The 25,480-nt window shown below is 34.3% G+C and overlaps 1 protein-coding gene across 1 annotated transcript in view; it reads right to left on the bottom strand.

The window, feature by feature from the left end:
• Positions 1–25,480, bottom strand: part of CDH7 (cadherin 7) — a 131,190-nt gene that overhangs the window by 55,843 nt on the left and 49,867 nt on the right. Inside the window, exons 3-6 of the mRNA XM_033175269.1 lie at positions 19,241–19,535; positions 14,261–14,380; positions 6,332–6,499; positions 3,756–3,943 (exon numbers count right to left, since the gene is read on the bottom strand). Coding sequence (XP_033031160.1) covers positions 3,756–3,943; positions 6,332–6,499; positions 14,261–14,380; positions 19,241–19,535 — 771 coding nt within the window. The remainder of the gene's footprint in view (positions 1–3,755; positions 3,944–6,331; positions 6,500–14,260; positions 14,381–19,240; positions 19,536–25,480) is intronic.

Raw genomic sequence — 25,480 nt, 5'->3', positions numbered from 1 at the left:
CAACTGTATAACACCATAAGCTTAAACTGCAGTAAAACTCAAATGTATCATTTCCACTATTTTTAGTCAACTCTTACAGAAGTTATTTATTTATGTTTGTTTATTCCAATGCAGATGAGAAAGTAGGATTGTTTGGACACTGGAACATATTAACAGACGATAAAACATTGTAAAATTTTTAAAAATTAGTTTGGAGGTGGAGGGAGCTTTGGAAATAAAACTTAAGCTCCTGTATACGAGTTAATTTTCCACTATCTACTATCTAGTATCTACTCAGAACTACATGGAGAAGAAGGAGTGTAGGAAGAAAGTAAAAAGTAACATTTGCTAAGCCTAAAGATTTTTTAGCATGAAGAAAACTGAGATCTTGTTTTCATTTATCTCCATGTTGATATTATCTGCTCTATATAAAAGCACCATACCATAGGTATTTTTAAAAATATTTTTACCTATTTCAAACAGCAAAATTTCAGATATCTCATCTTAACAACCATGCATCCTATCATGATGAATTAATGAACAGAAAAATTGCAGACCATACTGCTTAGGTTCATGCCATCTGTTGCTACGCATTATTTTACTTTTAGAATCTAATGGTTCTGCCTCAAATGGTATATATATTCTCCACATTAAGATAAAACTTAAAAATCAGATCTACTTTGCACATTAGAAAGCTGAAAGCAAGTTAGTGCCATCCCCTTTAAGAGTAATAAACTATGATTAACTTCTTAGTCTAAATTATTGTTCATATAAACAGTGTATTTAGGCTCAAAATGATACAGAAAATCATGATAGCATTCAACATCTGAACTGTCTACTGATATGTATAAAATCCCTGCGTAACTAAACGTTATTTTTTTGACCTTTGATAGCTACTGGGTTTGGTTCTACACTTCATAGTAATTCAGGATGAACAAGAATTGTTTCATTACATATGAAGATTTACATTGGCTACTTATGACACAGAAGTAATATGAAATTTTTCACCACTGTTGTTTCTTAAGGTTCTCCTGTACATTGTGTGTGCTTAATTATTCCTAATCTTTGATGTTATATAAGAAAACAAAGAATTAGACAAGTATTTATGTATTAGAAGCCATTTAAGAAAATAAAATTTAATTTTAGTTGATAACTATCTCAAGTAAAAATAATGGAGTTTTGACCTCATATTCATTGAAAAAATTGTTAAAATATTTAGCTAACTTCTCATATAATGATTGATGAATAAATATTTAATAATAACCAATTATTGACTTTTATTAGATTCAAAGCATCATTCAGATTTTGGGCAGAAGTAAGGAATCTCTAGTATCAAAACCAAAAATTCTATTAATCTAAATTTTTAAAAATTTGGAATGTTTTTTAATCATAATTTATTAAATAGAAGATTATATCGTTTTTAATACCTAAGAGAACTTCATACATGAAATTTGGGTCCACTGAATATCCTTTCTGTGACTTATTTCTGCATTTGTAAAATAATTACCATCTCTAATAATAGTCAAAGTAGATTATACAGTGCTTTTAATGAGATTTATTTCAGTTTGGCCTTTGAATAACTCTTTTATATATTTAACAACATTTCAATTATAACAATAACTAGTGAATACTACATATTATTGAAAAAGTAAATATAAGATCTAGAAATGATACTACTAACATTTTAACATTTTTCTTGTAATCTGTTATTCTGTATAAATATATTTTTTATAAAATGTGACTTTGTAAAAGTTTGGATACTGCCTTTTAATAATTTTTCAATAAAAATTTTCATATTCATTTGCAAAAACAACATCACCACATTACTACAATGATGGATGCAAATTTCTTAATATGATAATATCAGAAATTATTTACCATTCCTTCAATTGTTCAATATTTTATAATGGTTCCATATTTTCAGTGTCCTAATAGCAGCTTCATGAAATTGTTGAGAAAATAAAATAAAGCCTGTAAGTTACTCAAAAAGAAAAGCCTGACAGATATTAATTGCTACCTATAAGAATAATAATGATTTGTGATGTTTTTATATTGTTATAAGTGATAATCAAATTTATCCCTGCAATTTTTTCATGAGTTTCATGTTTTTAGATGACATAATTTTTAACTTAGGTTTTTTATGTCTCCTTTTGTAACAATTTTCTAAAATTTCCAGAAATGATATAAAATTAGAAAATAAGTTTTATATTTCCTTTACTAAATCAAATATTTTATATTGAATTTAGAATTTTCAAAGATTCGTGCTACCTTCATTATAATATATAAAATACAGGTAGCTGTTCAATAAAAAGTTTCAATTTGCATTAAAAATTCTTGAATGTGAACAGATTGATTTCAGATGACTCTTTGAAATCTTTGAGCAGCATTGTACCTTACTGAATTCTTTTTATTTTAGACAACAAAACAAAACATTTTACCAACAGTTGGCCTACTCTAGTTATTAAAACTTTTATACACAGATTGTAACCAGCTTAGCTAAAACAGCAGCTGTCCACTGGAAATAATTGCAGAAATGTATTTCTCATTGGCCTGAAATCAAACATATGTTTTCCTATAACAACTAAAATATAACTTTATTTATTGATATGTGCTAATTATTGAAAAGCATTAATTGGCCGGGCGCGGTGGCTCAAGCCTGTAATCCCAGCACTTTGGGAGGCCGAGACGGGCGGATCACGAGGTCAGGAGATCGAGACCATCCTGGCGAACACAGTGAAACCCCGTCTCTACTAAAAATACAAAAAAACTAGCCGGGCGAGGTGGCGGGCGCCTGTAGTCCCAGCTACTCGGGAGGCTGAGGCAGGAGAATGGCGTAAACCCGGGAGGCGGAGCTTGCAGTGAGCTGAGATCCGGCCACTGCACTCCAGCCTGGGCGACAGAGCAAGACTCCGTCTCAACAAAAAAAAAAAAAAAAAAAAAAAAAAAAAGCATTAATTACAAAGTTATGCACTGGATTTTCACACTGACAAAAAAATTCATATCTTAGGGATCAATATATTGATATATTTTTAATGTTTCAAATAGTTGATAAACTAAGACTACATTTTGAAATAACAGCTTTGGAGTTATTTTTGATTAAATATTTGTAAAAAGTCATGTCTCTATATTGAAAAGAGAAGAGTCCATTTTCTCCTATAACTGTGTTGAGAACTAATTTAAATATATTATGGAAAATAATCTTTAGTTTAGGCTGTACTGACTTTCTGTTTCACACTCTCTAGAAATTACGATAGGTTTTACAACTTTTCATGCTCTTCTTGTATGAAATATTCAAGTCTCCCAATTACTATAAATTTTAAATGGCAATAATTGTTAATGTAGCAAGTCTTCGACATTTTGGTTTCTACTTGAAATTATATTATTTTCATTCATGGAGAAAATAATAGCATATGTTGTTTGCATCCACAGGCTTTTGGTTGATTTTAGGGTTTCATTAGTGGAACAGTCAAGGCAGAAACATATTCATCTCTCCAAATAGGTCTTTAAAACAGCACCTTGCCAGTCTGCTTTATTTTTATAGTGCTATAGATAACGGCTGTGAGTTTCTTAAAGAATAGAATTGATGGGTGTTATTACAAATGTAACTCAAGGTTCCCTAAGAGTCTGACACCTAAAAATAAATGCATAGCTTATCTTACTAAAATTAAAATAGTAATGATCCCATATGGTCATTCGTTTTGTATAGTGCATTCTCCCACCAAACAGATAGGACTTCTCAGTACTCTGTGGTAAGAGATACATAAAGAAAACATTACCTTCTGTATAGTAATGATTCCTTCCTGTGTTTCTTTGTCAACAGAAATCTTAAAAATGCCCAATCCATCACCATCCACAATTCTGTACTCCATTTCAGCATTAGCTCCAATATCTGCATCGGCAGCTTTAATTCTGGCCACAACTGAGGCTACAGGTAATGACTCTGGGACGTTATATTGATAAGACCCTGTGAAAGTCAAAACAAGAAATGAACACATTATACCAAGACAACCAATAAAAACTTAACTATTGGGTTATTTGACCTCATCTTAGCATAACTTCTTTTTATTTTTTGATAAAAAATATGCTAAGAGAATGGAAAACAAAAGATGTTTCGTATAGCCTTAAGAGATTTGATGGGAATGATTCGTTAATAATCACTGTGATAGCAGAAATAGATGGTGAGGAAAAGCAAGAGAAGAATCTCTAATTCTTGTATTTCTGGTGGTGAGAAATATCCTACACCGAAAAATAAAAATAAATTTAAAGTAATTATAATTGATATATAATTATTAAATGTAATTCAATATAATAATTACAATAATGTGTAAAACACTAAGAAATAAAAATAGAATAGATTGGGCTTCCAATGGGCAAATACAAGCCTAAATCGTTTTCATAACTTAATGTTGGAATTTTCTTAGCATCTTTTACCAGGAGAGTTTCAGAAAACTGGGTAAGAAAACTGGATAAGAAAGGATAAGAATGATTTGTGTGGGTCGTACGTAGAACGGATTTGGGCCACAATGGTCCAGGAGCCTAGGCAATATTAGTCGAACAGAAAAAAAAAAAAAGCTAGTAAAAGAGAAAAACATAACTTTTAAAAATTTTTGTTTAAATTTTGTAATAACTCCTCATCGCCATCCCTCAAACTAAAGAAAAAGTTTGGGGGCAGATGAAGAAATACATGAACCACATCACTCAGAAATGAGGAAACACCTCAGTACACTGTATTCCTTCACTATTTTTTCTCTAATCATTTACTTTTTCCTGCCTCCTTCATCTTTTTCCATTTCCTTTGGTTGTTAAATTTTGTTGCATTTGTCCTGTCTTGGGAAGGGAGAAGAAAGGATTCTCTCTGAGAAGAATATAGAAAGGAAAATGTGTCTGTATGATGGAAATATGTATTAGACTGAGATTTGTTTGCGATTTTCTAGATTTTGTGAATAGCTACTGTTTGTTTTTAAAATGATTATAACATATGCTATTACTTTTGAGTGACCCCTTTTACACATCTCAAAGTGTCCTTTGTAAAATTCAAAAATGTCAAGGTTAAACTAGTGATTCAATGGTAGAGAAAAATCCCAGTAAAAATGAATAACAATGATATATCCTTGGCTTTTTTCACTTTAATAAGTTTGAGGGCAATCTATAATGGCCTAGAAAACCTATATCTTACTAAAATTCTACATAATTTTATCAATCTAGGCTTAAACAAAAGGAAAGCAGTTCATTTCATTATAAGCCCAAAATAACTGCATTATTTCCTTTTATAATTCTAAAAGTCCCTCCTTCTCCATGATAAGCCATCAAGATCACAATTAAGAATAGGCTTATTTAAAGAAAATAATGCTAAACTTGGGGTCACTTTTTTATATTACCAGGAGATATCGTTTCTTGTATAATATAAATATTAAAACTATATAAGATAAAGATGAAAATTTTAAAGAGGCAGTCATTGAAGGAAAAAACAGTGACACTCGTATTTGCTCAGACAGCTTCCTTTTTTGATACAATTCACTTCTAAATTCTGTTGGTAGGGAGTTTAGTTCCCATTTCTACTGGAAAAGCATTTTAGAGACATTGTGCAGACATTGTAGTCTGTACAATCTCTTTATTTTCTTGAGCATTCTAAAGAAATAACACATACACTTAGGGAAAAAAGGGAACTAAAAAGAGAGCGAGATGAAACGTTTTTTCAAACAGCACACCTTTACCTAGAGAATTTTTTTTTCTTTTTTCTTGGTTAAGTCAAAAGCCCCTTTGGTCAAATAAGTGGAATTGAGGGCATTTGTTTTTTCAGTTCTTTAGATTGGTTTTTAAAACACTGAATGTTTGCACAAGAAAGATGTGGGGGAACTACTAATGGAATGTTCAGTGTGTACAAACTGGCTTTAAAAAGTGTGAAATGAAAAACTGGAAATGTTTATTACTCTTTTTTAATTTTCAAAAATAAATCAATATTTTAGTGCACAGAATGAATAAAATGTATTTGAATATGATTAATTGGCAACAACTTTATAATTTACAAAATATAAAAAGTAATTCTTAGAAAAAACACTAATACATAAACACAATTAGTAATTGTCTAGTATTGAAAATGTGAATGAAAGAAAAATCTTACTATATTTAAGATATGGTAGTCAAAATTTGCATTACTTAGAAGTAATACAAATAAATGATGGCTTCTATTTCTTCTCAATACCCTTATAATCCACATTGTTGCTGAATCAAAATTATGTCTCTAATGAAATGTAAATTTGGAAGAATGAAGTAAGATAATTATTTGCTTTAGAAATATTCAAAACTGTCAGGAAAACTTATTACACTTGTACCACTTACGAAAACAACTTACTTCGAGGAAAGCGAGGTGGGTTATCGTTGACGTCTGTTAGGGTCACAGTGACTGATGTAGTTCCTGACAGTCCTCCATTTTGACCAACCATATCCTTTGCCTGAATAACAAGCAGATACTGGTCTTTAGCCTCTCTATCCATGTTTGGAAGGGCAGTCTTGATGACTCCTGTAAAATTTCAAATCCCAGTAAAACCCATCATGAATCACTGCATTTATACTAACAAAGAATACTGATACAAGTAGTAAGTCGCTCTTGAGTTGTTGCCTTTTGTTGTTTCGTTTGTTTACTTTAAGTAATTTTACTGTTTATTAAAGACCAAAGGAATATGATAGTTTTACACAATGTTACAAAACAGAGAAAACATTATTAATGTGGTTTCCTCAATACTGAATAAAGAGGATTATCTTTAGGTTTCAGGGAAAAGTGGTTAAGAAAATAACAATTTATAAATAAATAAAATGGCCTTTTACCTAGAATAATGGACAATCACCTGTAAAAGTACACAGCAATGAACTTGTCCTTTCCTTCCATCTCAACAGCTTATAAAAATGTATAACCACTTATTATCAGTTTTCAAGTTAAATAATATTCTTACTATCCTTAGCAACAATACTTTTGTTTAAATCTGAGCACATTAGCTCTCAAACACAAACATACACATACATCAGCAACAGATCTGTATTTTAAGCATTCAAATTACACTTATTTGAGAAGTCCAGGTTGCTTATTTATTTTTTGACATTACTCATTTATTCTCATACATGAACTGTAGTTGGATGCTATTGTCATGGTAATCCAGGCTCACTTTACATAACACTTTCAATGAGTCCTTATGCATGTCTATATATTTTATAATTGATCTTTGAAATATTAGAATAAAAATGAAAAAAAATCATGTACAAATTAGGTCCAGGTGGTAAATATCTAATACATATTCTTCTTAGAGCCATAATGATTTTATGGATTTTTCATGTTTGCTCTTCGATACTTCTATTAACTCTAATTTATAACAAAGCAGATATTGACTTCCCTCATACTGTCACCAAACATAAATAATCTTTGTGTGAGAGTTCTGGGACATATCTCCACCTTTTCCTTTTCTTTTTTTTTTTTTTTTGTTTGTTTGTTTGTTTGTTATTTTTTTGCTGTTAATCATCTTTATTTCTGTAACCCTTTTTTAAACAATTGAGCATTACTTATTTTGAACATGACCAACACATATTTCATTTATATGAAAAATATTAATAAAACGAGTTATTTTTAGAAAAGAAGTCCCACTTACTTTTATGTTTTTTTTAAAAATTTGATTCATCTCTCATTTTTCCTTCTAATATCAATATGTGTGTTATCATCTGTGCATATTTATTGTGATGGAGAGAAGTCTATAACCCCTCAACTAATCAGTAAAGGAAACACTGCAGCCTCATCCTCTCATGGGTTTGCTTAGCGGAATTATTTTTGAAAGGAAATATAGCATCGTTAAGATAGAAGTCTGGTAGTCAACGTTTCTCACTTATTTTTCACACATCTAATTGTCTCTTTATAAGTGAGCCTATAAATAACACCTTTCCAAGGCAGAAATCATCACAAAGTTTGCAAATCAATGCAGGTAGGAAAGGTAATTTCCAAATGCCTCAACTATTGAACATATTTTTGACAAGAATAACATAATTGGAAAAAGCTGATTTGAAATAAGAACACCCACTAATAATAGATTTCTACTTGTATGGCATTTGCTCGCTTTTACTTTTAAGTAAAAACTGTCTAAATTTGGGAAAGCATTCTCATACATTGGATTTCATTTGTGTTTTGTCATGTATTATATAATTGTGTATATAAATACACGCACAGAGAGAAAACTGCTAATATCATATTACTGAACTAGTAAAGTCTAGTCTTGACCAACTGGATACCTCTAACTCTGTGAGATTTTCATGCTTAATAATAATCAATAATTTTAAGTCACATAGGCTTAGCAAAAGAAAAATAAAAAAGAAATTCTATCTATGGGCTCTTTGGAAAAGACATTGGCTCGTATTTTAGGCTTTGTGAATAATAATTTTTCTATAACTATATCATCTGACACCATAACTCAGAACTTTTCATTTATTTATAATCCATGTTCACAAAAAGCATTGTGCATGTGAAACATAAACTTATATTGCTATTGTTCAAAGCTGTTTTTAAGTATAGGAAAAAAATCTGATGATCCAATATCGTATTAGCCTCATATGATTTTTTTAATGCATATTCAGCTAATATTGAATCTTTTTAAAAATTTGGTATATGTACCTCATGTAACAGATGATAGCCATTTCTGAAATCTTCCACACTTGAGGGAAGGAATGGAACATGGGTTCTGCATACTCAGGCTTCAAATTACCCTCAGGAGTCTAGACAACCACATGAACCCAAGGATTAATAACCAGGGGCTGGGGAGATTCACACTGTGAGGGCTCAACCCTTTAGGATTGTTCTCACTAAAACTAACTAAACGTTTTTGGATATCACTTTGACTAGACTACCACTCCAAGGGGAATCTCAGCATTGCAAAACCGGCTTCCTCAGGGATCTTTTTAACTGAGGAAGTACCTTCTCACAGTAACCAGGATCTGGGTCATCTGCACTTCCAACTCCTACTTTCTCCATTACAGCCTTTATTGTTTGTAGCTATTCCAAGAATTCTAAAACCATACAATTAGACATTAAAGAAATTGGTTTCCTTATGGTTTTTATGTACTTAATAATATATATCAAGAGGTAAGTGATACCAAACAGTCAAGCCCCCAAATTGGGACTTAGCCCAGGAGGTTCTTGGTTTTGGCCAAGAAAGAATTCAAGGGTAATCCAGTGCGTTTTGGATAGCAACTTTTATTAAATGGTACTGCTGTTTGTGGAGCAGTGCTAACTCATAGTCAGTGTGCCCAAACTCTGCAATCTATGGTCTCTTGGCAAAGTTATTTATACTTATGTAAACCCAATTTCAATTACATGCAAATTAAGGAGTGGGTCAATGCAAATTGAGGTGTAGATTATTTAGAAATTTCTAGGAAAGAGGGAAGTAACTTCCAGGTCATTGCAACAGAGACGGGTGGTAACTTTCAAGTTGTTGCCATAGTATTTATAAACTGTCATGGCACTGGTGGGAGTGTCTTATGCCAATGAGCAATGAGGGCAGCTAGGGACTGCTTATGTTGACATCTGCTGGTTCCTGCCAGTTTCTTCACTTTATCCTGTCTGAACTAGATCCTGTTTTGGTCAACAAGGTTGTGACCAGAAAATAAGTCCTGTTGGTCTCCTACCTCATAAAGACCATGAATGAACTAAAGCCATTTGGTATGGCCATCACCAAAATGGAGCAGCCAATGAAGGCAGCACCATTTAGATATGGACAGGAGAATCACACAACACAAAACCTCATTTCAAAGACATGTAGTTTGGCTGTTTGCTTTGCTTTTGTTCTAACAGAACTAATTGGATATTATGTTAGCTCTCTTGGTAACTCCTTTAAAGATAATTATTTTTGTGTGATTATTCCCTAGTGAATGAGAATAATAGATATAACTGGTAATGAACTGAATATGTATTTATGTAATCAGTTTCTGTCAACATGTATTCTTAGTATTTAAAATATCTCAGTGACACTTGTGACTAATATTAACTTATTCTGTTTTACATTATATCAATGAGTGCTATGTTACATGATGTTTAGAAATATAGTACATATTCAGGAAAAAAATCCAATATGATGTCTTGCTAATGAAGACACAATTGAATATTTTAATGCAATGTGATCAGCTGTTATGCTATCTCCCCCATGCACATTCTGACTGGATAACAATGATCACTTCTATAAATTTATTCTGAGTCCTAACTGCCACCTTCTTTCCCTTGGACAGCTCCTGTTGGAGCAATTCACCAATTATAATAAACTCAACTCATTCTGTAACATATTGATAACTATTGAAATTAAAAGAGAAAAAACTCAAAACCTTATAGCATACAAAGTTAACTAAAAGTAAATTAGAAATAAAATGGAGAATGGGATGTATAAACAGCCTTAAGTATGTGCATCTTTGAGACTTGAATTGCATTGTGAAGACAAATGTACCACTTTATATTTTAAAAATATCATGAGTGCAATACATTGTGAACTCTTGTGTTACCTATTTGTAGAATTACAGAGACGAATACAGATTGGGGTCAAGCAACACTCTTTCTTGCAAATGTAGACACTGAGGCAAGAAGAAACAGATCCTGAACAAAGCAGTTTCAAATTAAAAAAAAAAAAATCATGATGCTTGTAAGTTAAATTTCAAAGGAACTTAGAAACTGAAATGAGCACAAATGTTTCAGGCTTGGTTTCTATTTTTAAAAATATCCTTTGATGATAATCGTTTAAATACTGGAATACAAATTATAAGTGAATTTCATATAATAGGCAATAAAATCAAGTATGGCACCTTTATTACAGACATTTATCAGTAAATCAAATATGAAAGAAATACACAGCCCTGGCTATGCAGAAACTATGTTACTGATTAGCTGAGAAAACTCTTGGGAGGAAGAACCTATTTATAAAACAAAATCACAAAAGTTTTTGGATGCTCATTTTGTTTTACACTTAAGATAAAAATCTGCTAACGAGTTTCTATTTCTTTCTAAATTTTGTGCCTAAGCTCTGTATTATTTGACTTGTCTATCTGTAGTGTAGATATGAAAGAGCTATAAAAAGATGGAGAAGAGCCAACAATAGTGAAGTAGTAAAGTTGGAAACTTCTGGAACATCAAAGAATTCCAGTGCTGGAAGAAAATGAAGAGTCATTGAGGAAGGGACTCTTTTTGCAACCTGTGGGGGATGTTCTTAGCAAGCTTTCAAAAGAGACAGCACTCTTGCATAGAATGAGAACCGGGAGTGTGTGAAGGGTGTAGTTGGAAGAGGTCACCTGTTATGGCAATATCCTTTACATAAAATTATGATGTAATAGCTATGCATGCAACACATAATGCAGCCACCACGTAATCATACTTCTTATGTCTAAAAAAGAAGTCCTAAATGACAAATGATGTTTAACACTCAATTCACTTTCCACGGCTTGCTTCATGGCCAGGTGGGCTGTACCATCATTCTCACCCTGTACTTAGTTTAAAGCTCTGCTGCTGATGTCTTCAAATCCTTAATCATTTAAGAATAAAGGACCTGCATGTTCATTTTAAGTTACGAATTAGGTAGCCAGTCCTCCCATATATCACATAGACCCAAAAAAGGTATCTGTTTGCTTGCAGGTTACAAAATAAATAGATACACCTTAGAATGATCCTAAGTATGTTTAATGGAATAAATGTAATGTCCATAATCCCCTAGTAAGTTTGTGGACATTATGAAGATAGGTGTTGAGAAGTTTGAAGGGAATGTGCTTTACCTTGTTTCCAGTGTCATGCTACCTTGCTTGTTAAAGTCAACTGTCAACACTGGGTTTTGCAACTACTCACATTCTAGCTTGGGGGAAGGAGAAATTGATGCAGAAAACACAGTTTCCCTCTGGTCATTCAGCCTGTAAATAGTGCTATAGATGAAAATTTGTGCTCTGAGATTTTAGTCATGTTATTTTCTTAGAAATTGAGAAGAAGGGCCGGGCGCGGTGGCTCAAGCCTGTAATCCCAGCACTTTGGGAGGCCGAGACGGGCGGATCACGAGGTCATGAGATCGAGACCATCCTGGCGAACAAGGTGAAACCCCGTCTCTACTAAAAAAATACAAAAAAACTAGCCGGGCGAGGTGGCGGGCGCCTGTGGTCCCAGCTACTCGGGAGGCTGAGGCAGGAGAATGGCGTGAACCCGGGAGGCGGAGCTTGCAGTGAGCTGAGATCCGGCCACTGCACTCCAGCCTGGGCGACAGAGCGAGACTCCGCCTCAAAAAAAAAAAAAAGAAAAAAAAAAAAGAAATTGAGAAGAAGAAATTTATAGAAATGCACCTAACATTGATGGCTTGTGCCTATGGTTCCATAATTTTTATTTAGCAAAATTTCAACATTTTTCCTGTCAAAATGTTACTTTCTGACCCCAAATCCCTCAGATGTGAAGGGGAAATAATGTTATTTCTCACATATAAATGAATCAGACAGATATCAGGAAAGGAAGACTAACAAGACTAAGTGAACCTTGATTTACAATTCCCCATGCCCTTTAGGTCTGAAAACTTTCCATTTCTGTCAGAAAAACACGTAACTTATTTTTTCTCACAAGAAATGTACTCTACATATTATAAATTAGCAGAGAGGACAAAGATGCCCAGAATATCTCTGCATTAATGACCATGTAAAAAGAAGTTCCAGTGATTACCGCAATTACAGTATTAAAAAAAAACTAAACTAAACTTTCCTCTTCTCTTGAAACACACAATCCTTTCAACTCTGAAATTAAAATCAGGTTTGAAGTATTAATAATGTAATCCTATGACATATACCATTGTCTAGTTGATCAGCCGGTAAGGCTTTATCTCCAGAGTATTACATGGAAATCCTGTTATTCTGCAGCAAAGCCAAAATCACAAGCCAATCATTAGTAGCAGCAAAATATTTAATCCTTGAACTTAATACACGCTATTTTTGGACAAGTTACATAAGGCAGGAGCGTATGATTGTGAGCAAATTGTCAGGAACTTGTCAATGTCTTTTTAGGTTGTCAAGAGTAGGCAGAGAAGGGAAGAGGTGGGTGTTTGAATTTAGATTTCTCAGATCTATCATTCAGTCAAACAGAAGCACGTTTTCCACATTCACAGGATTCATACCATAAATCAAATACTTTCATTTATTTCTCCTTTAATACTTGCTTAATCATGACTGTTTCTTCCTTATTAGACTTTCCATGTGGTTTCGAAGCCCTATCTCTACACTGGTTTAAAATATGCATTCCATCTCTATGAAAGCTCTAATGAATGAGCTAAGATTGAATTTACTTCTCTGTTCATGCACATTACAACGGTCATTCCCAAAAGGTGTTCATGAGAATAAATGAATATTGTTCTTTTTGTAAATATGAAAAACAGGATCAATGGCATTAAAATATTCATTTAGAATTACAGGTACTGATGAATATTCATAATCATAAATTTATATATTTGAATAATTCTAACACCATGATAAAGGCAAAATTATTTTTCAAAAGAGAAAATGTGGATTTTCACAGTGATTAAAAAAATCAGTGACACACATCCACTAATATTCACACCCACCCACCCTTCCCTACACACACAGGACCAGAAAAACTGAATTCATTAAAATATCAATTAATAACCAAGATAACAATGTCCCATGTTATAGTCTTAATGTAAACAGTTTCCGTTTAAAAGCAAAACAGAACAAACCAACTACATATTCTATCCATACCACTTTTCAACCCAGTAAAAATTGCTCCCCAAAATTAAAAAATAGATATATTTAGTTTAGTTTTTGATTTGGCAGATCATCACCCTAACTGTTATGTTTAAACTAATTTCCCTGAGAAAAATAACATCTGGAAGAATAACCTGAAACTATTACCTATTATATTACATGGCAGAGCAGTTTCTGCTTGAGATGTAAAGATTACCATGTATAATTTCCTATGTGAATGAAAACACAAAACTAAACACAAGTAAAACTCTGAGGTAAAGTATCAAAATTTTCTTAAGCATTCAGGAGATAGAAACTGAAATATTTTTGAATATATAGCATTATTTTTAATTTTAAGATACTGATGAATAAAATAAAATATTTTAAATGGTGATAAATCCTCAATAATATGATGCTTACCAAAGTAGACATATTGAGAGAAGCAGAATAAAATAGTATGTTATTAGTGTCAACTATATTTAGAAATAATGATATTAATTGTAAGAAACAAACAAATTATGACTCTACAAGAATGTCACATTTCAATTTTTACCTGTCTTTGGCTCCACTGAGAAGTATGGCTGTCCTTGCAGAATACTGTAGACCACTCTGGCACTGTTGCCATACGTAGGATCATCAGCATCTGTCGCTGTCACTTGTACCACTGAGGTCCCTAGATGCCAATCCCAAAACCACTGAATTAAAAACTCCCAAATACCATAAAAGAAAGTAACTTACAAAATGTTACTGATTCCACATTAAGCATATTTGAAATTTTTCATTTATCTTTTTCAAGGCACATAAAAAACTGATACAGTATTAATTTTAAAATAAACCAGCTCCAAAGAAATGATAAATATTAACAAAACCCTTGAAATATTTAAGTGATAAGAAAATATTCTGGCAAAAAAAAAAAAAAAAAACCATCGATGATGCCCATTAGGCTGGGATATACTCCGAATCGGATGGGACTGAAACTTTAGGTGTCTCATCCATTGGCCTCAGGTAATATATTTTCATCAAGAGCAGCTTCTATAAGACTCAATCACTGTCTAGAAAACAGCATGACAACAGCATCTTGGACACTTGAATCATTGCAGGTACAAAAATGTCATAGTTAAGATGATCCAGATGGAAACCAAAATGTCATTAACTGACAAAGAATATTTGATGCAGCTAACTGGATATTAGATGGCTACCCTATCTCCTTGGGATATTTTTAAATTTTTTCTGCCAATTGATTTAAAAACAAAACAGGAAATGAAAATTTAAACCAAACCTCTTGTAAAAGAGGAAAGCCATGGCAACTTTAAAAATTGCATTGATAGTTTTTTGGTTGTCACATATGATGTACAACATACGATGTTACAGATGAAATGTTGTATTCTTTCTTCATTTACTATGTATTCACACATTCAATATGGAAAGCATTTCTTCTGATCTGTTATTTTTTTCCATTTGGAATGTAATCTTTAAAATATCAGAAAGACTCATGTTTGCTTAGTTTATATATTTAGTTATATACCATTATTTAGTAAATATCCTGTCTTTTAAATATGGAACAGGTCCCTTTCTTTATGTATTCTTTAAGGTCCTAGTTTGTTTCAAATAATTTCCTGAATATGACATTTTTAAGCTAACATATTTTTAGATTGATTTCTATGTAAATATCTCTTTCAAAATGCCTTAAGCAAGTCATTAATATCCACTTTGCTATAAATCCACTTTATTTTCTATATATATTTCATTGCCAATTCCATTTTCTTTAAAATTTTGTGGAAATTATGAACGTTAAGTGTACAGCACTATTCTTTAAGCCCTAAAGTTTTTATTTATTTTATTTTATATTTTGAGACGGAGTTTCACTCTTCTGCCCAGGTTGGAGTGCAATGGCACAGTCTCGGCTCACCGTAACCTCCACGTCCCGGGTTCAAGTGATTCTGCTGCTTCAGCCTCCTGAGTAGCTGGGATTACAGGCATATGTCACCATGCCCAGTTAATTTTGTATTTTTAATAGACACAGGGTTTCTCCATGTTGGTCAGGCTGGTCTCGAACTCCCGACTTCAGCTGATCCACCTGCCTTGGCCTCCCAAAGTGCTGGGATTCCAGGCGTGAGCCACCACACCCAGCCTGAAGTTTTTTATTTTATGGACTTAGATGATTGTGCCCTGCGGATGTCTGGTGGGGCCAAGATGGTAAATAATGAGTATTTTAAAATCTTTTTTTAAGAATTAAATTTTGAATATTTTAAATGTTATAATAAATTACATTGATGTTCTCTCTTTCCTCTATATGTATCAGCTTTACAATATTTATTTTGGTAATATGCCTAAGTACGATTTTGCTACTTCATTTTAAAAGAAAGAAAACAATTTTAAACCAAATAATAAAAACTAAACTTCAGTAAGTTTGGCTGTGAACAATAATACTTTTTTTTTTCTGAAAAGTTCATTATCTCATTTAACACATATAGACACACAAACCAGATAATACACACACATATTCACAAATAAATTTAAACTTTCCATGCCTGTCTATGTTCTTCTGGCAATAAATAAAATATCTTAAAGGCTTACTAGTGTGTTTAAAATTTTAGGATTAGTTAACATCGAATAAAAAAAGATCCCTGGATATTAAACACTGAAAGCTTGCATGGCCTATATCATACTATTTGATAGTTATTATACTTGGTTAGACTTAAGCACTTTGATTAACTGTAGTGTTTGATAAACTGTAACATATGTTATGTAGTTTAGATATTCCATGTTCTATGTCTCAATTTTTATATTAACTTAATTGTCTGAATCAGTGTCAGATAAAGCCTGAAGACATCTGAAAATAATTTTCTAAGAAAGCTCCAAACCCATTTGAATCAGCCAAGTAAATAACTTAAATATAAATTATTTAAACACTGTGATCTGGGCCTGGTGCAGTGGCTCACGCCTGTAATCCCAGTACTTTGGGAGACTGAGTCGGGCAGATCACGAGGTCAAGAGATCGAGATCATCCTGGCCAACATGGTGAAACCCCATTTCTACTAAAAATACAAAAATTAGCTGGGCATAGTGGTGCACGCCTGTAGTCCCAGCTACTTAGGAGGCAAGAGAATCTCTTGAACCCAGGAGGCGGAAGTTGCAGTGAGTCGAGATCATGCCACTGCACTACAATCTGTAAACACAGCGAGACTCTTTCTCAAAAAAAAAAAAAAGAAAAAGAAAAAGAAAAAGAAAAGAAAAAATAAAGAAAAGAAAAGAAAAATGACTTAAAAAAGAAAAGAAAAAGAAAAATTAATGACTATTAATGACTATTATGCACACTTAAATAACATAAGTTATTTAACTTACAACATACATTAAGTATGCGTAATAGTCATGCTGTTCCTCCCAGGCAGGAGTGCAGTGGCAAGATCTCAGCTCACTGCAATCTCCACTTCCCAGGTTCACACCATTCTCCTGCCTCAGCCTCTGGAGTAGCTGGGACTACAGGTGCCCACCACCACGCCCAGCTAATATTTTGTATTTTTAGTAGAGACGGGGTTTCACTGTGTTAGCCAGGATGGTCTTGATCCCCTGACCTCGTGATCCACCCATCTCTGCCTCCCAAAGTGCTGGGATTACAGGCATGAGCCACCGCACCCAGCCACTATTAGCTTCTAAAACAAAAAGTTCACATATACCTATATACAATTTGTATATCTATATTTTATGTGGGAAATGAAAACACTGGCAAGCCAATGAAGAACAACCAAAATGTCCATGAGAACTAGGAGTATGAAGTTGAATTAAACTGCTCAAACACATCTCAAAAATTCCTGATTTACCAAACATTACTAATTTGGGGAGGAAGATGTGCCCTTTCTTTTTTCTAAAACCTCCAAAATCTTGTAACAGTTACTGTTGCTGCTGTTCTTGTTGGTAAGCAGGAACAGCAGAAAGCACTTGGAAGGTGTGGATGGTAGTGAGGAAGAGTGAAAACACCTGTTTGGTCACAGAAATGCTAGCAATGCTTACATATGTGATAATTAGAGTAAGATCATGCCACTGTGGTTCAAATTCTTCTTGGCCACAAGCATTGATTCTTCTGTCTCCTTGTCATTTGGCATTTGTCTAGCAGCTAGAAGCATGGTGGTGCCCCAAATAATTTCCCCTCTCTCTTCTAATAGGAACAGAAATTTAGGGCCACTAGACTGGGATCCCTTTAAGAGCACACATTATACACATCTTTGCAACCCCACTCCTCAGAGTCATAGGTATGTTGATTGTATGATTGGATGAATGAAATGACCTTTAAAAAAAAATACATCACATTGGTTAAAATGCCCATGTGTTAAAATACAAGTTCCATTCTTATTTTAAATAAACTTCCTATTTCAATATTAAAAACAGCAGGAAATTAATATATAAATCAACCCATCTCTCACCCAGTCTCATAACTTTGTATTTTTTTTTTGTAAGATTGCCTATGCTTACATTACATACTGGCTGCAAACTATTCCAAAAGTACTTGAATAAATGAAATTTAAAAGATAATTTCTATTATTCGATATAAATCAAGTACACACTAGAAGTACTTTACTTGCTGTCTTTCTAGTAATGGTGCAATGACAAAGGGCCTTTGAACAAAAAAGCCTTCATTTTTTTAAACATATATCTCCAAATGGGTATCTCCTTACCATTGCTATAAATTCACTATAAATTTTCATTCATTTAAGGTTTTGGATAATTTTTTTTTAAATTAATGGTGGCATGGACACATGGCAGGGAGCAACACACACTGGGGCCTGCTGAAGGGTTGGGGGAGGAGGGAGAGCATCAGGAAGAGTAATTTAGGGATGCTGGGCTTAATACTTAGGTGATGGGATAATCTGTGCAGCAAATCACCATGGCACACGTTTACCTATCTAACCTGCACATCTGCACATGTATCCCTGAACTTAAAATTTTAAAATAATCAGTGGTGGCATGTGGATGGCCATTTGTAGGTTCAATCATACTCATTACAATTAAATAGATCAGCCAATCCAAATATTAGTCTGGCTAGCCATCAACGTCCTTCTTGATACACTGGCCATAGACAGATGTTTAGAACAATGAATCAATATCTTAATAGCATGGAAAGAAAAGTAAAAGATCATCACTGGCCTGTGTCTGGAAGAATTCTGTTTGTTAACTTCTGAGGCATCACTGTAATCATTTAAAAATATAAATAAATATCAAGTTGAAAAAATGTAAGATTAAAGTAATTTCCTGAAAACATTGAAATAGCTGTATAAAAACAATTTCCTAATTTTCCATACAAACAAATTAATAAGTTAAGTTAATGGATACTGGCCACCAACATGTCTCAAATGTTTCCCTCACCCTAATTGACAATTGCTATGCACATACTAATATATATACATATATAGTATGTATATATATACACATACTAATATAATATATATATATATTCAGTACTTAAGGATGATTTAATTTTAAATAAAAAACTCCCCAAATCAGCCACAGGCTACAAAGCAGATTGTTCTTTACTTACCCACAGGAGACATTTCTGGAACCCCTGCCGTGTATGGGCCATCCAAAAATTTGGGTTCATTGTCGTTGATATCCTGAATTTTGATGACAAACTCCGACTCGGGCTCCACGGGTTTGTTGGTGAGCCTGTCCAGAGCTTGAGCTCGGAGCGTGTAGTAGGCCTGCTCCTCACGATCCAGTCTCTTGGTGGCATGAATATCCCCGGTGTTCTCATCAATAATGAAAATGGAACTTGCCCCTTCGCCTGACAAGATGTATTTGATGGAACCATCTCCTTTATCAACATCAGAGTGAAGCTGGTGAAAAATTCATGTGAGATGAGATTAACTTACAAGAGAGTCAGCGATACGGAGATATGTAAAAATAATTCTTATGTCAGGTAGGAGTACAGGAAATTTTATTGTTCTTGGAAAGATAAGCTGAACGCTTATTGTGCACAGCAGAAAGGCTATGAGAATGTGTCAGCTTGTACTTGTGAGCAAGACAATTTCATTTCTTCCTGTAAACAGTCACATTTCCAAAGGTATTTTATATCAGTCCCAAAGTTGGGAACTGATTGTAGTGTTATTTTTTATTTGATCTGTCCTTGCCAGTTTTAGCTATCTTCTTTGAACAGAGCAGGCATTCAGTAAACATGTATAATTGGTTGATTTGATCTACTCCAAGCAAAGAAACTTTCTATAGTACATTTGTAAATCTAGTTCCAACATACCATTTAATATGCTTAGAAACCCTCATATTATTTAAGGGTGCCCTTCTCTCCCTCCTTCCTGCCCTGTCCCCACTCACACTCCTTTCTGTGATTAATGAGTATGGCTGGATGTCCAGTCTCCAAATCTGTCTCCAAATCCTGTTCTGTATTTTTAAAATTAGAGCTGAAAAAAATGACACAGCTCTCTCAAGTAGGAATTTTAAATCAATACACGCGTGAGACTTCAGCTAAACCCTTTCTTGAAATACCAAGAACTGCATTCGACTTGCATGATTAAGCACAGCATCAGCAGCACAGCAGTCCCTCCTGATTTGCGTTTCACATCTGGAGCTGTCCCTGCTCTATGTCAGAACATTATGCTGAACAGAGGAACCTCAGGAAACTCAGACGTAATTACACATTTCCCTGAACTTCATAACCTGAGAAACGCGCTACTCAATCCGTCATTTCAACAATCTTTCACCCCCTATAACTGCCATCATTCTGGGCTTTGGTTAATATGAATGTAAAACCCAATTTACCAAATAATAAAGCTTTTCACTGCCCTTCAGAACTACGTTTGCATTTTTTAAAAGACAAGGTGCTAAAGAGATATAAAATATGAAAAAAAAAAACACCAAGGAAAGTATGGACAGTACATTTTCATCCTTCCCTGGCAGCTGTTGAGGACATAGCTTTTTGTACCTTGAATTTCTGTAAATGATTGTTTTACTGCACTGTAACAGCTGTGTTTATCCTCTGCTTCCAAGTACTTGAATACCTGATTTATCTTTTGGTTTCGATGGGACTAAATAATACAAAAAGTAAATTTCTGCCATGAGTTATAATTTAATATTTTTCATTGTGAATTATCTAGTGGATCCTAAGCCACACGTTTATTCAGTGTATGGAAAAGGTGTGTTCTTCAACTATTGTGAATTATTTAACTTTCTTAAGTCATTTTTAGGGTTATGATTATATATGTAACTCCCTCTAATTTATAATACAAAGGGTGAAATATGAGAATTATTATAGTTTTAATTATTAAGAACTTCCTAGACGTCAGTCACTATGCTTAACATTCTTTTTTTTTTTTAACAAAACAATACTTTTATTTTAGGTTTGGAGGTACATGTGAAGGTTTGTTACATGGGTAAAACATTATTCACATAGTAACTCATTCAATATTCATATTTTCCCTTAATCCTACTAACAAATGAGGAAACTGAGGTAGAGAAAGGCTAAGAACCTTGCCTGAAGTGGCCCAGCCAACTCTCTGGCAGACCCAGGATTATGAAAACTGGCAGACTGGTCTAAAGCCCACATCCCCACTCCCTATAATGAGATCCAGCCTCCAGGATAGGGACTGTTGTGCTGTGTGCTAGGGTCTTCAAGAGTTGATGCAAAGGGGAATGTGAGGAAAGAAGGGAATATGCAACCAACCCCACCTGATCACCCCCCAAATCTTCAAGAAGCTCAGTGCTTCGAGTGGTTTCCATCTGTACATTTTATGACTTACCAGCAGGGTCTCTTCTTGCCATTACATAACAATAAACTCCACCACACTCAGTAGCACATAGCAAAAAACTTGACTCCCAAGACAAATGCAGATGATGGATGAAAATAAGTTGTTTTTAAAACAAGCTTCCAATCCTTGGGCCACTTAAATGTTCAATGCTTCTCTCCTAATGCTCCCTCATCCTCATCTGTGCTCCTATGGGGCGGCAGCTGGTAGCAACTTATCTACACGTTACTGCTGACAGTGGCGTGCAATGTTAGAAGAACATCCAGAAGACCACAAGAAATATCAATTATACATGAGTCATGTCTTTAATCAAAGCTTTTTTACACTGAAATCACATGAACGATTTTCATTCACAGAACAAACCCTTATGATTCATTTACCTAATTCCTACCAGCTGATCCCTGTTTTCGTGGCATGGCGCTACAAAGTCCAGGTGGTATTCCAAGTATGAGAAACAAATCAAATTTATTTTCAAGAAAAATCACACAGTAAGTCCTGACTGTGAACTTCAACCAGAGCTCTGACGCTGCATTTTATTAAACATTATGGGGTTGTCAGTTGTTCTCCATTACTGACAGCATCAGAACTTAAAAGTTTCATACTGCTTGATTCTCCAATCATTCAACAATCAAATTCTTCCTCTTCTACTACCTACCCATGCCCCACCCATGCCCCACCACCCCCGGCCCCGCACCCATCCTGTTTCAAGAGCCCTAAACTTTACTATTCTTCCCATCGCTGACAATTTTCTCCCAGCTGGTACCATCACTAGGCTTCTAACCACTGCCAAAATTCACAAGCAGAAAATTGCTTGGAGCCTATATTCAGTGTCTTTGCTATGTTACTGTAAGCATCTGTGGTTAAAAGTGACCAACTTTGAATTGTTAAAATGGGTACATAATTATCTGAGGCATTCAGACATTTAATCTGTGAGACTTTGTGCATTTTACTAATCTTAATAGGTGGAGTGAAATCCACACTCTTAGTAAAATCTCCTCTCTCCTTGATGAAAAAGAATGCTCAGCAAAGAAGAGAAATGTTCTCAAGTGTAGAAATAGCAAATCATGTTCTTAAGTTGACAAGTGTCTACATAGGCACGTGCACACTCACGGAGACACACACACGCATGGACACACGCATGGACACCTTGAGAATAACTATAACAACCCAAACAGAAAAATGTTACTCTCAACTGTGAAAACCTTTGACCAAGAAAAAAACAAACTATGATCCTATAAAATGGTAAATAAGTACATAAGCAAAATAAACAGTGCAACCAAAGACAAGTATTTGTGCTCTATCTGGGGGCAGAACAGCCCGAATCACCTAAGTCTATTCTATTCACAAATACCCTTGCAAATGTGAACCTGAGATTAGCCTAAACAATAATAAAATAAAATTTTAATAAGCAGACAAAATTTGCCTTTACTGTCTGGGTTCCTAAATCATTTTCAAAGTATTTGTTTTGACTTCAAAGTAACTATTTACAGATTTTTTTTTCAAATGAGCACAAAAAGTGAGAGGCATAGAACCTTAGTTGAATGTAGCTCATGATAAGGCAAAAGATAAGCTGAGGAGGAGGTACAATTATGTAAATCCTGTGTCATTATGTCAGCATTATGTATTAATATGTGAGAAATATCAGACTCTCATAAACGACATAGACCATGAATGCAAATCACATTTTACATGTACCCTAAAATATATCTGTGAATAATCCATTAATGTTCCATCAGGCCCTACTTGATAGAGCACCCCCGACCACGAGTCTATTGTATCCGAGCCCTTTTTCATTCATTCTGAACTATAATCCTAGTTCAGAATCATCAAACCTTTCACTTGGGCTATTGCAAAACACCTCAATTATTTTTTAATTTAATAACTCACATTGTCTAGGCTGTCACAATCAAATTATTTCCTCTAAAACATACATTAAATTATATCACATCCCTCATTAAATATGGTTTTGTCCACAAGAGTATCTTTACTGATAAGTGCTGAAAGATAACACTGAGATATCATGATATATCATATTTGCACAACAATGTTAGCTCTGAAGGACTTTCATGATGGATCACCCCTGGGTGTGGCCTGGAGCTTCCCGATGGTCCAGCCAATTGTGGCTGATTATTCCAGGAAGCATCTATTGCTATGTTTATGCTCATTTTAGAGCCTATGGAAAGTACATCTGTGCTGAGAATTCAACTCTTTTGAAGTTATTTCAAAGTGTATGGAACATTTACTGCGCTGACTCTTGATCCTCCTTCTTTGGCCTTTTCAGCATGCTCACCAAATACATTTAATTGCTTCCCATGGTCTATGGATTTAACCGAAAATTCTAGGCATGAGTCCCAATCTGATTCCATTCTATCTCCCTGGCCTTGTTTTTCCACCACATCTCACACTGTAGTCTATGGTCCAAGCGTGCTGGACTAGTTCTCACTGCCTGAGCATAGCAAGCATTTCCCATGCTTCCCCACACACCCACTCACAGACATCCAATTGAGCTCGATGCAAGTTCCCTTTTTCTGAAGTTTTACAACTGTCCTGTTTATTTCCCATAGTTTCTTATTTCAATTTCTATGATAGAATTCATTTAATTCTGCTTTATACTGAAAATCTAGCTATTTTTATATTCAACTTTAATTTATAAACTCCTTAAGAACTAAGTTCTTTTTATCACTATGTTCTACATCCTTAATAAAGTCTGTTGTATTAAATTTGGTAAATGTATAATCCACTTTGTAAAATAGTATTTGTTTTATTTCAATTTCTGCCCTTTTAAGTTTTAATAGCTTTTTAAAGAAAAACAAAACAAAACAAAAAACATGCTGTATCTCTGGTTTGTTCTCCATAATCCTCTGAACCACTCAGATGGAGTTCAGATGCCTTGCTTTGTTGCTCATGGTAACACTTAGTGTATGATTTTGTACTTTCACCCTTACATGTTTTTGTTCCCCAGGAGACAGAGCCCTGGTAGAAACAGGCATCTTTCTTATTCCTGTTTCCTCAGCTGTTATACAGTAGTTCTCTCTCCCTTTTTTCTCTCTCTCTCATAAAAACACAGATACACACACATGCACGTGTGTTAAGGGAGGGTTGAAACCTACTTGCATGTCCTTGGGTACCAGAATATCCATTACCTTCATTAATTTTTTGTTTTGTTTTGTTTTGTTTTTTTGAGATGTAATCTCGCTCTGTCACCCAGGCTGGAGTGCAGTGGCCGGATCTCAGCTCACTGCAAGCTCCGCCTCCAGGGTTTATGCTATTCTCCTGCCTCAGCCTCCGGAGTAGCTGGGACTATAGGCGCCCGCCACCGGGCGGCTAGTTTTTTTTGTATTTTTTAGTAGAGACGGGGTTTCATCGTGTTAGCCAGGATGGTCTCGATCTCCTGACCTCGTGATCCGCCCCTCTCGGCCTCCCAAAGTGCTGGGATTACAGGCTTGAGCCACCGCGCCCGGCCCACCTTCATTAAATTCTTATCCACCTTATTTTTAAATTTAAGACTGTAGAGACCAAAACTAACAGAGCAACGCACTGATGTTCTGGTGATCTTTTTACATCTATATAACCAGATTACACATGATATGAACTACCCGGTCTACCACTTTCAATCCATCTGCTTAAATAAAAGTCTGAAAATGGAAAACATCCTCTATTTAGGAGATGAAGGTAAAAAAAAAATCAATTCAGTTTATTAATGAACTTTTCTTTCCTCTAGTACTTCTTAAATTCTGCTTCTTATTTGATCTTACTGATGATCTTGTCTTTACTACCTAAAGCTTAGCCCTGTAAAATGGAGACAAATATATTCACACTTGAACTTGCCATAATTGTGACTAGTACTTGAGGTGATACAGTGGACTAGGATTCATAAAGGTAAATTATTGTAATGTTAGAGTTGCACTTTTTGATGTCTTTGCCTTTGAAAAAAATACTAAATTTTCACGCCACAGAAAGATCATCTACAAACATAAGGTGACATTTTATGAAAGAGATAATACGTATTGTGAAAGCTTTAACAT

This window comes from Trachypithecus francoisi, unplaced genomic scaffold (assembly GCF_009764315.1).
Source record: "Trachypithecus francoisi isolate TF-2019V2 unplaced genomic scaffold, Tfra_2.0 Contig01474, whole genome shotgun sequence".
Classification (NCBI taxonomy): Eukaryota; Metazoa; Chordata; class Mammalia; order Primates; family Cercopithecidae; genus Trachypithecus; species Trachypithecus francoisi.
This window is presented reverse-complemented; position numbering and strand designations above follow the sequence as displayed.